This window comes from Lontra canadensis, unplaced genomic scaffold (assembly GCF_010015895.1).
Source record: "Lontra canadensis isolate GAN:19392208 unplaced genomic scaffold, GSC_riverotter_1.0 scaffold24, whole genome shotgun sequence".
NCBI lineage: Eukaryota > Metazoa > Chordata > Mammalia > Carnivora > Mustelidae > Lontra > Lontra canadensis.
This window is the reverse complement of record NW_022631018.1, coordinates 5607195-5620154: the sequence shown is the minus strand read 5'-3', so window position 1 is coordinate 5620154 and position 12960 is coordinate 5607195. Positions and strand designations below refer to the sequence as shown.

At 39.8% G+C, this 12960-nt stretch overlaps 1 protein-coding gene across 3 annotated transcripts in view; it reads left to right on the top strand.

Moving 5' to 3' along the window:
* RGSL1 (regulator of G protein signaling like 1) overlaps positions 1 to 12960 on the top strand; it is a 73622-nt gene that overhangs the window by 23477 nt on the left and 37185 nt on the right. For all 3 annotated transcript variants that reach the window (XM_032862697.1, XM_032862695.1, XM_032862696.1), the window contains 2 exons: positions 99 to 321; positions 3048 to 3155. In XM_032862697.1, coding sequence (XP_032718588.1) covers positions 99 to 321; positions 3048 to 3155 — 331 coding nt within the window. The remainder of the gene's footprint in view (positions 1 to 98; positions 322 to 3047; positions 3156 to 12960) is intronic.

Below are 12960 nucleotides of genomic sequence, written 5' to 3'. Positions count from 1 at the left end.
GTGACGAGGAGGCACAGGAGGACGGGGTGGTTACAAAAATCTTGCTTCTGGTCTAGTTCCTTTAGCAAATGCTCTTTGACCCCATCCCATTCTCTTAGACTCAGGCCAAGTTCATCAGCAGCAAATGGCATAAAAAGGGATCTATAAGTAAAGAAGAGAACATTCATCTTTATAAGAGGTGTGAGGAATCCCTGGAGTTAAGCCAGGGTTTGGCTAACATGGAAGAAATGGATTCTATGCAGTGGCAAAAGATAGCAACCGAGGACCTGAAACAAGGCGGGTCTCTCCAGGTAGAACTAAAGTCTCCAGTGTTCCAAGCAGGTAAGGGCAGTCACCATAATTTTTTGACCCTAACATATAGGCAACTGGGAAATATTAATATTCAACATTTAGTGATGATTTACTGTACATCAGCACTGTGCCATGCAAAGATTACCTCATTTGATCTTCAAAATAACCTATGAGGTAAATACTGAGTAACTGAGTAATAGAGAGGTTAAATGACCTTCCCAAAGTCACACAATAAGTGGCAGAACCAAGGTCGGACTGACTGGCTATTTAAGTTTGGCCAGACTCCTGCCCATCAAAGCATCACCTTAGTTACAGAATAATTCTTTGTTGTTCATCGGATAAGCCTATTCCATCTTACCACACCTCCTCCAGAGTCAGGTCCAAAGCATTCTGTGAATATATTTTTAATAGCTACTCCTCTTTCCCAGCATAACACAGCAGCTCACACAGGCAGTAGAGAGGAGTGGTTAGGAGCACAAGGCTGTGCTGTCCCAGAGGACGGGGTTATATCCTAGGTCTTCTAGTGACTATAAACTTGAGCGATGTATTCATCCTCTCTGTAAGCCCCAGTTTTCTCATTTTTAAAATGGAACTAATCATAATAGGTTGTCGCTATTGTGAAGAAGCTCCAAGGTCACCTATGAAACCTATTACCACAATGTTTGGCAATAGTTAAAGTTCAATAATGTCAGCCATTAATATCTAAATTGAACAAACTGCTTTAATTATCTGTGCTGAGGCAGTCAGAGCACTGCAGTACTGCAATCCACAATAAGCACATTAGACATTGGGGAACATGTACTTGTGTATATGTGTGTGTGTATGTGGAAAAGCATTTTCACAAAGCAATATTTACCCTCATTGTATAATGTGATTTCCTCTAGTTTCTCTATTCTATTTTATTCTATTTAATTTTGTAAAAGTGGGCAATGACAATTTTTTGACATTATTGAGTCATGACCTGCACTTTTAAAAATACGGAAGAGGAATAAGCCAAAGCTTCAAAAATTCAATTTCACTGCTCCCTTGCTCAGTGAGCCTGGGCAAGTTACTTCATCTCTTTGAGCCTCATTTCCTCAGCTGTGGAGTGGGGATAATGGCCCTACTTGGTAGGATTCTTGAGGGGATTCGAGGCAATGCCTTTACAGAGCCAGCAGGTGCTCAGTAAGTACTTGTTAGATTATACTAAAAAACATTCAGCTTTTTAAAAACTTTGATGTGCACTCCATATACGAAACAAGATGCCTTGAATGCTTGCCTCTCATAGCCATGCTTGGGCATGAGTTATTAAATCTAGCATGAACAAACCCTGTGTTTCATATCAGAATTTCACCTTCTCTCTAAATACCGAACATGCCAGAACCTGTTCCAGAAATCAAGAGAAAAGTGGAAGAAAGGATGGCTGGTAAATTTGACTGCACACATACTTGGCAATAGGCATGGCTTTGGTGGTCTTGGAGTGCCAGGGATGGCCAGGAAGAGTGGGAACCACTCTCCATGAAGATGCTTCTTCCTTCCCTCAGCACACATCATTACTTCCTCCACCACTGCTTTTTGGAAATGCAAGTATGACCTGATAAAGGTCCTCCTGTATATTTGCCCAACCCAAGGCCCTGACTCCCAGGTGGGCTGATCCAGTCAAGGTATACCATAAACTCACAGCACATCAGAGCTAGAATACCCTCAGCTTTCATATGGAGAAAACGAGTCTCTGAGAAGTGGAAAGACTTGGTCAAGGTTGCTTAGCAAGGGAGGGTTTGGTCCAGGACTAGAAAACTGGATCTATTGTAGGAATGATCTACTGCTTTTAACAACTTATAGCCAGATTCCCCTGGCTGAGAGATGATAATGATAACAATGACAATGCTGACATTTGTGGCTCCACACCCCAGCCTTCCTTCTAGACTCCCACCAGTATGATCTTCAGAAAGTACTGGACTGCCTTGGGAGAGTTTCTGAAGAACTGTGCGCAATTAGACTTACTTTAAACCCCAGAACTCACAACATGATTGAGTGTTTTCACCTAGGTAGGAGGCAAGGTGCTGCTAATCTGTTTCTATTGTTCAGTACATGACTAAAACTTCCCCTTGATGTCTCAGCCTTCCTGTCTCATCGTATTTTGGATGCAAAAATGTATTCCCTCTCAATCAAGTGTGTATAGCTAGAAATAATGTATGGCTTTTTCTAGAAAAAATAATTCACTCTCAAAGGACAATGACTTGCAATTATTAATGATATTTACATATATGAGCTGTCAATTCTGAAAGTAATTCCCAAAGACAGAGCCAAGCAAGAGAGAAAGTTCCCAGCATGTTATTTGCCATATATTATCCCTAAGTGTATCAAATTCTTTGAAGCAATAGCAGAATGTTTGAAATATATTTGCAATTCCTTCCCACAACAGATGGCTACTTTGAAGGGGTCAGTAAAATAAATTACTTCTTGTATATGTGTTAACAATTAGTACCACTTTCAAAATCATATCTCAGTTACCCTAGTATCCCTCAGGCAGAAAATCTCCATGGGTCAGGTGTACCCAAGAAGGGCAGAATCCTCCCATTCTGGAGAGGAGGGAAGGTTATATTTCCTTGCTTCTAATTTCCCTGAGGAACTTATATTTCTTGTGTAAACATTTTATTAAAACATTATTATCTTCCTTAAATAACATTTTAAAGGTAATACTGTCAATAAAAGCGTATGAATCTTTGAACCAGAGTGGACAACCAGGCTCTATACCTTTTTCCCCTACTTGATAGACATCAGGAAAATGTCCTTTGAGGAACTCTGCTATAAGTTTCCAAAGGTGGCCATACAGAAGATCAGCGATGATTACAAAATATATTGTGAAAAAGCACCTAAACTAGGTAAGTGTTTACAACTCAGAGAGACATTTGAAACAATCAGGTAAGAGTCTCCCCAACCGCAAGAGGCATAAGCCAAGACAGGAACCAAGCTTCTTTTGAAATGAGGGATGGTCAGGGGAGAATTACCACATCTTTTTTTTCCTCCTACATGGCCACAGGAGGGCATCATGAAACTGACAGGCAATTATAAATGAATGAGAATGGTGATGAAAGTTGTTCATTCCTACCTCCTCACCTAGTTATTCTGGGACTTCATAATACAGATTTGTCTTCTACCATGTTTCTTAGAATCAGAGATGTGTGGAAGGAGGTTTGTTGGTGTGTGTTCTTAGTAATAACCCCTTTCAAGAAATAAGGAAAGCAGCATTGGCAGAGGTAGATGCTGGTCAGGCAGTTACAGTAGACCTCAGCAGGGGTCCCATAGAGGAAACCCTAAAGCTAGGATGGCCTTTCCAAGTTGTGCCTCACTGAGACAAAGGGTTTTTTGGTTTTTGTTTTGTTTTGTTTTGTTTTTTACATTCACATTGACTCATAAGGGATTTGGCTGCTTGTAGGGAAGAAGTAACCTTGGGTCATGCAGCACCCTTTGGCTGAGGCAATGCCCAGAGGGGGTCTCAACTATGAGCTGTCTGTAGCCAACTTCCCAGGCAGCTGAGAATGAGTGATTTGGTCCTAAAAGGAGGATCTGAGCTATGCATCAGCTGTGCACCACAGTACCCTGTTGACTTTTTTTGTATGGAAATTTCACTCCATTTTGGAGTAGCTACCCCAGTAACTTCTGGTTAGTTTTGTTGGTTTAATTTTTTCCCCCTGGGGAACTTAGACTGGAAGAGCTGGCTCACATGCCTATAGCTTATCTAGACCCACAGAACCTAAAGTTGTAAGGATTAGAAATTTCCCTAAGTAAGTCATTGATACTAATGTTAAATGTATCACTCCTACTTTTATCCTTTGTCCCATACACATGTACTCTAGTTATTGGGGATACAACACCTTCAGTTTAACCTGAAGGATGATGTTCCATGTCCCAAGATCATAATCAAGCTGGTTTCACAGCCGCACCTTCAAGAAATGGCTCCATTGCTCTACCAGGCCAGCACCTCTCACGGTTGATAGACCTAGTGGATCCCATCATCATATGTCCATTGCCAACCTCCTGGGCTGGAAGTGTATCCCCCAAACGTTACATGGGATCTCATTCAGGGATCTTGTAAGCCTCCTGATAGCAATGCTCGCTGAGGCCTTACAGGCAGGAATCCTTGTCACTTCCAAGCAAGATGAATTGATGGCCTTTCCAGAGTAGAAGTGATCCAATGTCATCAACTTGTCACCAAGTAAGCGGTTGGTTTTCTCTGAGAGTTATTGAAGTATGTGGCCTTGGCATTTGTCCCTGTCACTGACAAGTTGAACATTTGGCAGCAGTGGTAACTAAATCAGCCTTGGTGAGTGTGGGGCCCATGCCATTGGGTACACATACAACTTCCATCCCTAGTAGTCTAATACCCATCTAGCCACTCTGTTCACGAGTTCATTGGTGTATTATGACAGAGATTTGCTGAAATCAATCATCCAAGTCATTTTGTCTACTTGGTTACTTGGTGCCCTATTTCACAGTGGTTGTTTATGAGTGAACTTTAAGATACAACGCAAAAACTTTTGTTCTTCATGCTTACTCCCATAGATTCATCCACATGTGTCTTCCTTCCTCCCAGTATTCCTTTTTTTTAAAAAAAAAAAAAGGTTTTGTTTAGAGTAGTTTTAGATTCACAAAAAAATTAAGAGGGAAGTACAGAGATTTCCTATATACCCCATGCTCCAACACTTGCACCACCTCTCCCATCATCAACATCCCCCATCAGAGTGCTACATTTGCTACAATTGATGAACCTATATTAACACATGATAATTGCCCAAACCCATAGTTTACCGTAGGGTTTCCTCTTGGTAGTGTACTTTCTTTGAGTTTGGACAAATGTATAATGATATGTACCTGTCATTATCACATCATACAAAGTATTTTCATGGCCCTAAAAAATCTCTGTGCCCTAAAAGTCCTAATAACCTCCACCTATTCATCCCTCTCCATACTGCCAACCCCTAGCAACCACTGATCTTTTCACTACCTCCATAGTTTTGCTTTTTTTTAAATATCATATAAATTGAAATCATATACTATATAGCTCTCCAGATTGTCTTCTCAGACTTTGTAGTAGACATTTAAGCTTCCTCCATGTCTAATTTTGCCTTGATAGTTTATTTCTTTTTAACACTAAATAGCATTTCATTGGTTTACCAGCATTTGTTTATCCATTCACCTACTGAAGGACATCTTGATTGCCTTCGAGTTTGGTCAGTTATGAATAGAGCTCTTATAAACAACCATGTGCAGGTTTCTGTGTGGTCATAAGTTTTTATTGGGTAATACCAAGAAGCACAATTGCTGGGTTTCATGATAATAGCAGGTTGTGTTTTGTTTTGTTTTGTTTTGTTTTAATTTTATTTGACAGAGAGACAGTGAGAGAGGGAACACAGGCAGGAGGAGTGGGAGAAGGAGAAGCAGGCCTCCCACTGTACACGGAGCCGGATGCGGGGCTCATCCCAGGACCCCGAGGTCACGACCCAAGCTGAAGGCAAACACTTAAGTGACCGAGCCTCCCAGGTGCCCCAGGTTCAGTTTTATAAAGAAGCGCCTACAATTTTGCTTTCCTACCAGTAATGAGAGAGAATTTCTGTTGCAGATTTGGGCCATTCTAACGGGTGTGTGGTAGTATCTCATTATTGCTTAATTTGCTTTTTCCTAATGATATACGGTGTGAAGGTTCTTTTTAAATGCTACTTTCACGGTACCTGGGTGGCACAGTCAGTTAGACATCCCGTTCATGGTTTCCACTCAGATTGTGATCTCTGACTCATGGGGTCAAACCCCGGGTTGAGTTTGACGCTCAGTGCAGAATCTGCTTCAGATTCTCTCTCCCTTTGCCCCTCCCAGTTGTGCACTCTATCTCTTTCTCTCTCTCAAATAAATAAATAAGTATTCTTAAAAAGGTTATTTTCTATCTGTATACTCCTTTGCTGAAGTGTCTGTTGAGGTGTTTAGTCCATTTGTTAGTCAGATTATTTGTTTTCTTATTGTTGAGACTTGAGTTCTTTGTATATTTTGGAAAAACAGTTCTTTATCACATATGTCTTTTGCAACTATTTTCTCCCTTTCTCTAATCATCTAATTGTCTTCCATAGAGCAGGGTATTTATTTTGAATAAAGTACAGCTTATCAATTCTTTTTTTCATGGATTGTGCCTTTGCTATTATATCTAAAAAGTCATTGCCAAATCCAAAATTATCTCAATTTTTCCAATGTTATCTTCCAGGAGTCTAATAGTTTTGCATTTTACATTTGGGTCTACGATCCATTTTGTGTTATTTTTTTGTAAAGGGCATAAGGTCTCTGTCCACATTGGTGTTTGTTTTTTTTTTTTCATGTGGATGTCAAATGGTTTCTGCACCATTTGTTGAAAAGATGAAAAGACTGTCTTTGGGGTACCTGGGTGGCTCAGTCGTTAAGCGTCTGCCTTCAGCTCACATCATGATCCCAGGGTCCTGGGATCAAGGCCCACATCAGGCTCTCTGTTCAGTGGGGAGTCTGCATCTCCCTCTGTGCCCTCTTTCTTTCTCCAATAAATAAATAAAAATCTAAAAAGAAAAAAGAAAGAAAGAAAAAAGCTATCTTTGTTGTATTCTATTGCCTTTGTTCTTTTGTCAAATATCAGCTGTCTGTATTCACGTGGGCCTATTTCTGGGCTCTCTATTCTGTCTCATTGATCTATTTGTTTATTCTTTCACCAAGATCATATTGTCTTGATTATTCTTGCTTTACAGTAGGTTGTTTTTCATTTTTTTGTAGTAAGTCCTGAAGTCAGTCTTCTAACTGCTTTTCTCCTTCACTATTGTGTTGGCGATTCCAGGTCTTTAGCCTACCCACAGGAACTTTAGAGTCAGTTTTTCAACACAGGTGTAACTCATTTCATTGCATTTCATTTTATTATGCTTTGCAGATGTTGCATTTTTACATATTGAAAGTTTATGGCAACCCTATCTTGAGCAAGTCTATTGGTGCCATTTTTCTAAAAACATTTGCTCACTTTGTGCATCTGTGTCACATTTTGGTAATTCCTGAAATATTTCAAACATGTTTATTATTTTATTTGTTATGATGATCTATAATCAGTGATCTTTGATGTTACTATTGTAAGTGTTTTGGGGTGCCACAAACCTCACCCATATAATTGATGAAATTTGTGTGTATTCTGACTAGGCTGACGACTGGCCACTCTCTCTCCTTGGGCCTCCCTCTTCTCTGAGGCACAACAATATTGAAATTAGGCTATTAATAACCCTACAATGGCCTCTAGGTGTTTGAGCGAAAAGAAGTATTACACATCTTTCACTTTAAATAAAAAGTTAGAAATGATTAAGCTTAGTGAGGAAGACATGTCAAAAGCTGAGATAGGATGAAAGCTAGGCCTCTTGCACCAAACAGTTACCCAAGTTGTGAATGCAAAGGAAAAATTCTTGACGGAAATTAAATGCAACACTCCAGTGAATACATGAATGGTAAGAAGGCAAAACAGCTTTATTGCTAATACAGAAAATGTTAATGGTCTGGATAGAAGATCAAACCAGACATAGCCTTTCCTTAAGCCAAAGCCTAACACAAAGCAAGGTCCTAGGTCTCTTCAATTTCTATAAAGGCTGAGAGAAGTGAAGAAGCTACAAAGACAAGTTTGAAGCTAATAGAGGTTGGTTCATGAGTTTTTAAGGGAAGAAGCCATCTCCATAACATCAAAGTACAAGGTAAAGCAGCTAGTGTTGATGTAGAAACTTCTGCAAGATATCCAGGTGTAGCCAAGATAATTCATGAAGGTGGCTACACTAAACAACAGATTTTCAGTGTAGACAAAACAGTCTCATATTGGAAGAAGATGCCATTTACAATTTTTCATGGTTGGAGAGAAGTCAAGGTGTGCCTTCTAAGCTTCAACAAACAGGCTAACTCTCTTGTTAGGGTATAAGGCAGCTGGTGACTTTAAGCTGAAACCAATGCTCATTTACCTTTCTTGCCTTTAAGTGTAGTGTCCTTAACCATTATACTAAATCTACTTGCTTATGCTCCATAAACGGAACAACAAAGCCTGGGTGATAGCACATCTGTTTATAACATGGTTTACCAAATATTTTAAGCCCACTGTTGAGACCTATTGCTTGGGAAAAGATTCCTTTCAAAATATTACTGCTCAGGGCACCTGGGTGGCTCAGTGTGTTAAGCCGCTGCCTTCAGTTCAGGTCATGATCTTGGGGTCCTGGGATCGAGTCCCGCGTCGGGCTCTCTGCTCAGTGGGGAGCCTGCTTCCTCCTCCCTCTCTCTCTCTGCCTGCTTCTCTGTCTACTTGTGATCTCTCTCTGTCAATAAATAAATAAAATCTTAAAAAAAATATATTACTGCTCATTAACAATGCACCTGGTCACCCAATAGCTCTTATGGAGATGTACAAGATTAATGCTATTTTTATGCCTGCTAACATAACATTCATTCTGCAGCCCATGGGTCAAGTAGTAATTTTGACTTTCAAGTCTTATTATTTAAGGAATACATTTCTTAAGGCTATAGCTGCCATACATCGTGATTCCTCTAATGAATTTGGGCAAAAGAAGTTGAAAAACTTCAGGAAAGGATTCCCTCTGGATGTCATTAAGAACATTCATGATTTGGGGCACCTGGGTGGCTCAGGTGGTTGAGCATCTGCCTTCGGCTCAGGTCAGGATCTCTGGGTCCTGGGATAGAACCCCAAGTTGGGCTCCCTGCTCAGTGGGGAGTCTGCTTCTCCTTCTCCCTCTGCCTCTCTCACTCACACTGTCTCTCTGTCTCCCAAATGAATATCTTTTAAAAAAATTTCATGAGAAGAGTTCCAAATATCAACATTAGCAGGAGTTTTGTAGAAGTTGACTCCAATTTCCATGGATGACTTTGAAGTGTTCAAGACTTCAGTGGAGGAAATAACTGCATATGTGGTAGAAATAGCAAAAACTAGAACTAGAAAGGGCACCTAAAGATGGGACTGAATTGTGGCAATCTCATGATAAAACTTGAGTGGATGAAGAGTTGCTTCTTATGAAGGAGGAAAGAAAGGGGTTTCTTGAGATGGAATCTACTTCTGACAAAGATGCCATGAAGATTGTTGAAATGACAACAAGGAATTTAGAATATTACATAAATTTAGAATATTACATAAATTTTAGTTGATAAAGGAGTGGCAGGGTTTGAGAGGATCGACTCCAATTTTGAAAGTAGTTCCGTGGGCAAAATGCTATCAAACAGCGTCGTATATACAGAGAAATTTTTTGTGAAAGGAAGAGTCACTTAATGTGGCAAACGTCATTGTTGTCTTATTTTAAGAAGTTTCCACAGTCACCCTAACATTAAGCAACCACCACCTTGATCAGTTACAAGCCATTAACATTAAGGCAAGATCCTCTACCAGGGTCACAACTCACTAGAAGCTTTGATGATGGTTAGCATTTTTTAGCAATTACATGTTTCTTAGTAAACTAAACAAACTACAGTTTATAACTCTTATATGCGTTAAGAAAAAACTCTTATATGCATTAAGGAAAAATGGGGCACTTGGGTGGCTCAGTGGGTTAGGTCTTTGCCTTCGGCTCAGGTCATGATCTCAGGGTTCTGGGATCGAGCCCTGCGTTGGGCTCTCTGCTCGGCGGGGAGCCTGCTTCCCCACCTTCTCTCTGCCTGCCTCTCTGCCTACTTGTGATCTCTCTCTCTCTCTGTCAAATAAATAAATAAAATCTTTAAAAAAAGAAAAATGAAACCAAAAAAAATCATTTCATTCATTTTATCATGATATATACTTTATTGTGGCAGTCTAGACCTGCACCCAAAATATCTCTAAGGTATGCCTATATCCACAAATAACTAACTGGAATTTTCATTGTAACTGCATGAATGAAGTTGGGAATAACTCACATCTTGACAATACTGAGTCTTCCTATCTACGAACAGGGAAAACCTCCCCATTTATTTCATTCTTCTTTGAATTAGTTCAATAGAGGTTTGTAATTCCTCATATAGGTTTTGTACATATTTTGTTATATGTATGCCTAAAGGAAACAAAAGTATCTCAGTGTGGTTGTGCTAACATAAATGGCATTATGTTTTTAATTTCAAATTCCATTTATTCTTTGCTAGTATATATGAAAGATTGGCACCTGCATATTAACCTTGTAGTCTGCAACTTCACTATAATTGCTTATGAGCTCCTGAAGATTTCTTGTCAATTCTTTTAGATTTTCTATATACATAGTCATACAAACAAGAAAAGTTTTAATTCTTCTTTTCCACTCTGTGTAACTTTTACTTCCTTTACTTATCTTATTGCATTTGCTAGAACTTTCAGCACAATGTTGAAAAGGAGTGGTAAAAGGACATAACTGTCTTGTATGTGATGTTAGTTAAAAAACTTTCTCACCATTAATTATGGTGTTAGCTATAAGGTTTTTTTGTATGATAGCCTATATTACACTAAAGAAATGCCTCTGTGCCAAAATCAAGAGTCAGACACTCAACCAACCGAGGTGCCCTTATCTTTCTCATTCTGTTCAAGTTTCCACACTTCATGCTGGTCTGCTCCTTTATGTCCCAATGTCAGTGCCCTTCTCACCCCAGTTGAACTCCATATGCTGGGCCCTCCTTTGTGTAGATGTCCTCCTCATCTTGCTTGAGTTCTGAATTCTCCAATCCAAGTTGCTCTTCATGGGGTTATGCTCCTCACCCAGCTTGGGCTTCAGCTCCCAGTGCAGGGCAGTAACTTCTTTGGGGAAGTCCTCTTACCCTACCTGGAAACTTGTGGCTTTTTCTCCCTTTTTGTGTTGACACCTATCTTGTCTTAACCTTAGTAATGATTTTATAACTTAATTATTTAGGATATGAAGCCATCTCTTCAGTTTTTTAAGGGTAGCATTAGTCTCTACTATTATCCTCAGAATGTGATACTGTTTTTATCATCTTGAGTAGAAACATGGAAAAGAGTTTCAGAGACTTCCACTTGATCTTTCTCACCATAATAGCTCTTACTCCTTAGACCAAGGAAATAATGTGGAGATCCTACCAACTACCAAGTAATTCCATTCCAGTATACGTGTAGGGATTGGAGAAATCACTACTGAATGGGTTTGTGAGCCCACTGGGACCACTGTGAGCTATACCTAGGCCAGGACTCCATTTACTAGCTATCTTCATAAGTGCCTTCTCTTCTGGGGATCCAGACAGTGTTAACTAGGGCACTGTGTTCAATAGTCCTTGAAATGACTAGATATTTCCCTTCCAGTTACTGGAACAAATGCTCAAATGTCCCATTGGAGAGGGACTGTGAGTATCATTAGAATTCACTTTCCATAATGTTGTAGGGTCTTCCTTCATGGAGACCTTTCCTCAGTCAGTGCATCCGGGTCTGAAAATTGACTCATGTTTAGAAACTGAGCAAGCAATTATGACTTTCTTTGGTGCAAGTGCTCTCAGTCATTTGTCTTTGGTGTCTTTTTGTTGTATATATTAAGCAGTGATTTTTTTTTGGCTGCCTAGCTATTTAACCTCCAGGAACACCATGTTATATTAACCATATCCACAGCTTTCTGAGGGTCAGGTCGTCCTAGCTCCCATCCTTGTTCTATTGCCACTTTATATGTAATATATGTATAATATGTTATATATATAATATATGTGCTATATATTAAATATGTAATGTATATATATAATATATATGTATAATACTAGCATCTTCCTTACTTTTGGCAGTAAATTGCTTCCACCTCACCTCTACGATTCTGGGATTTGATTTCCATTGCTGTCAGAGACAGCAATTTAGTAATAGTTAGCCCTGACCTACAGAGAAATATGTGCTGGAAAACCCAGAGTTTATGTGCTAAGTATATGCAGACTATGACTTGCTGAGTGAGAAGGCACAAGCCACCCCTACAAGGTTGGCAGGTAATTCCCTTAGCATCTGAGCTCATTTTGGGAAGAGAAAACCCTAGGACCATTTTGATTGAAAGCACAGTTTCAATACACTCACACAGAAGAAGTCAAGTCACAAAATTTATTATTTTCAAGACTCAAAATGGGGTGCAACAAGCCAGAGGGAAAGCATTCCTACATCCCAGGTCACCAGCGAGCAAGAGAGAGAGCACAAGCAGAGTAGCAAACACCTATTATTTATAAGGAGATTGGCACAGCTGTCACTAATTTTTCATGGATCCAACTCTGAATGACCATTATAAAAGATGTCCCAGGAAAAGCAAAACAGGAACCTGGGGTGAAAATCCTAAGCTTGGATCCTTTTCTAAATGTCCAGACTAGGTATGAGCAAAATTACCACACAGCAAAATACCTAGGCAGCTACTCAAAATGGATGTTTTGTCATCACAGAAAGTCACCAAGAAGTTTCTCAGTGATGGTAATGCTGCTCTCATCAGGGGTTCCCACTCCTTCCCCACCTCCTCACCCCCCACTCTTTGGCTTTAGTAAAAGGATTGGCCCCTCTGTGACCTGTTGTTGGCTGGTGGTTTTTTTAGGCTTAAGTAATTTATCTTCTGTAGCAGGCTCAGTTCTATGAGCCATTTGATACCTTCCTTGCCTGTTTGTTTTGGCCACTAGAATTTCTACTTAGTTATGAGCCATTGCTTTCTCCAAACTTCTAAGAATCAGCGTAGCAGTGTTGCACTACTTTCCAGGATCCTT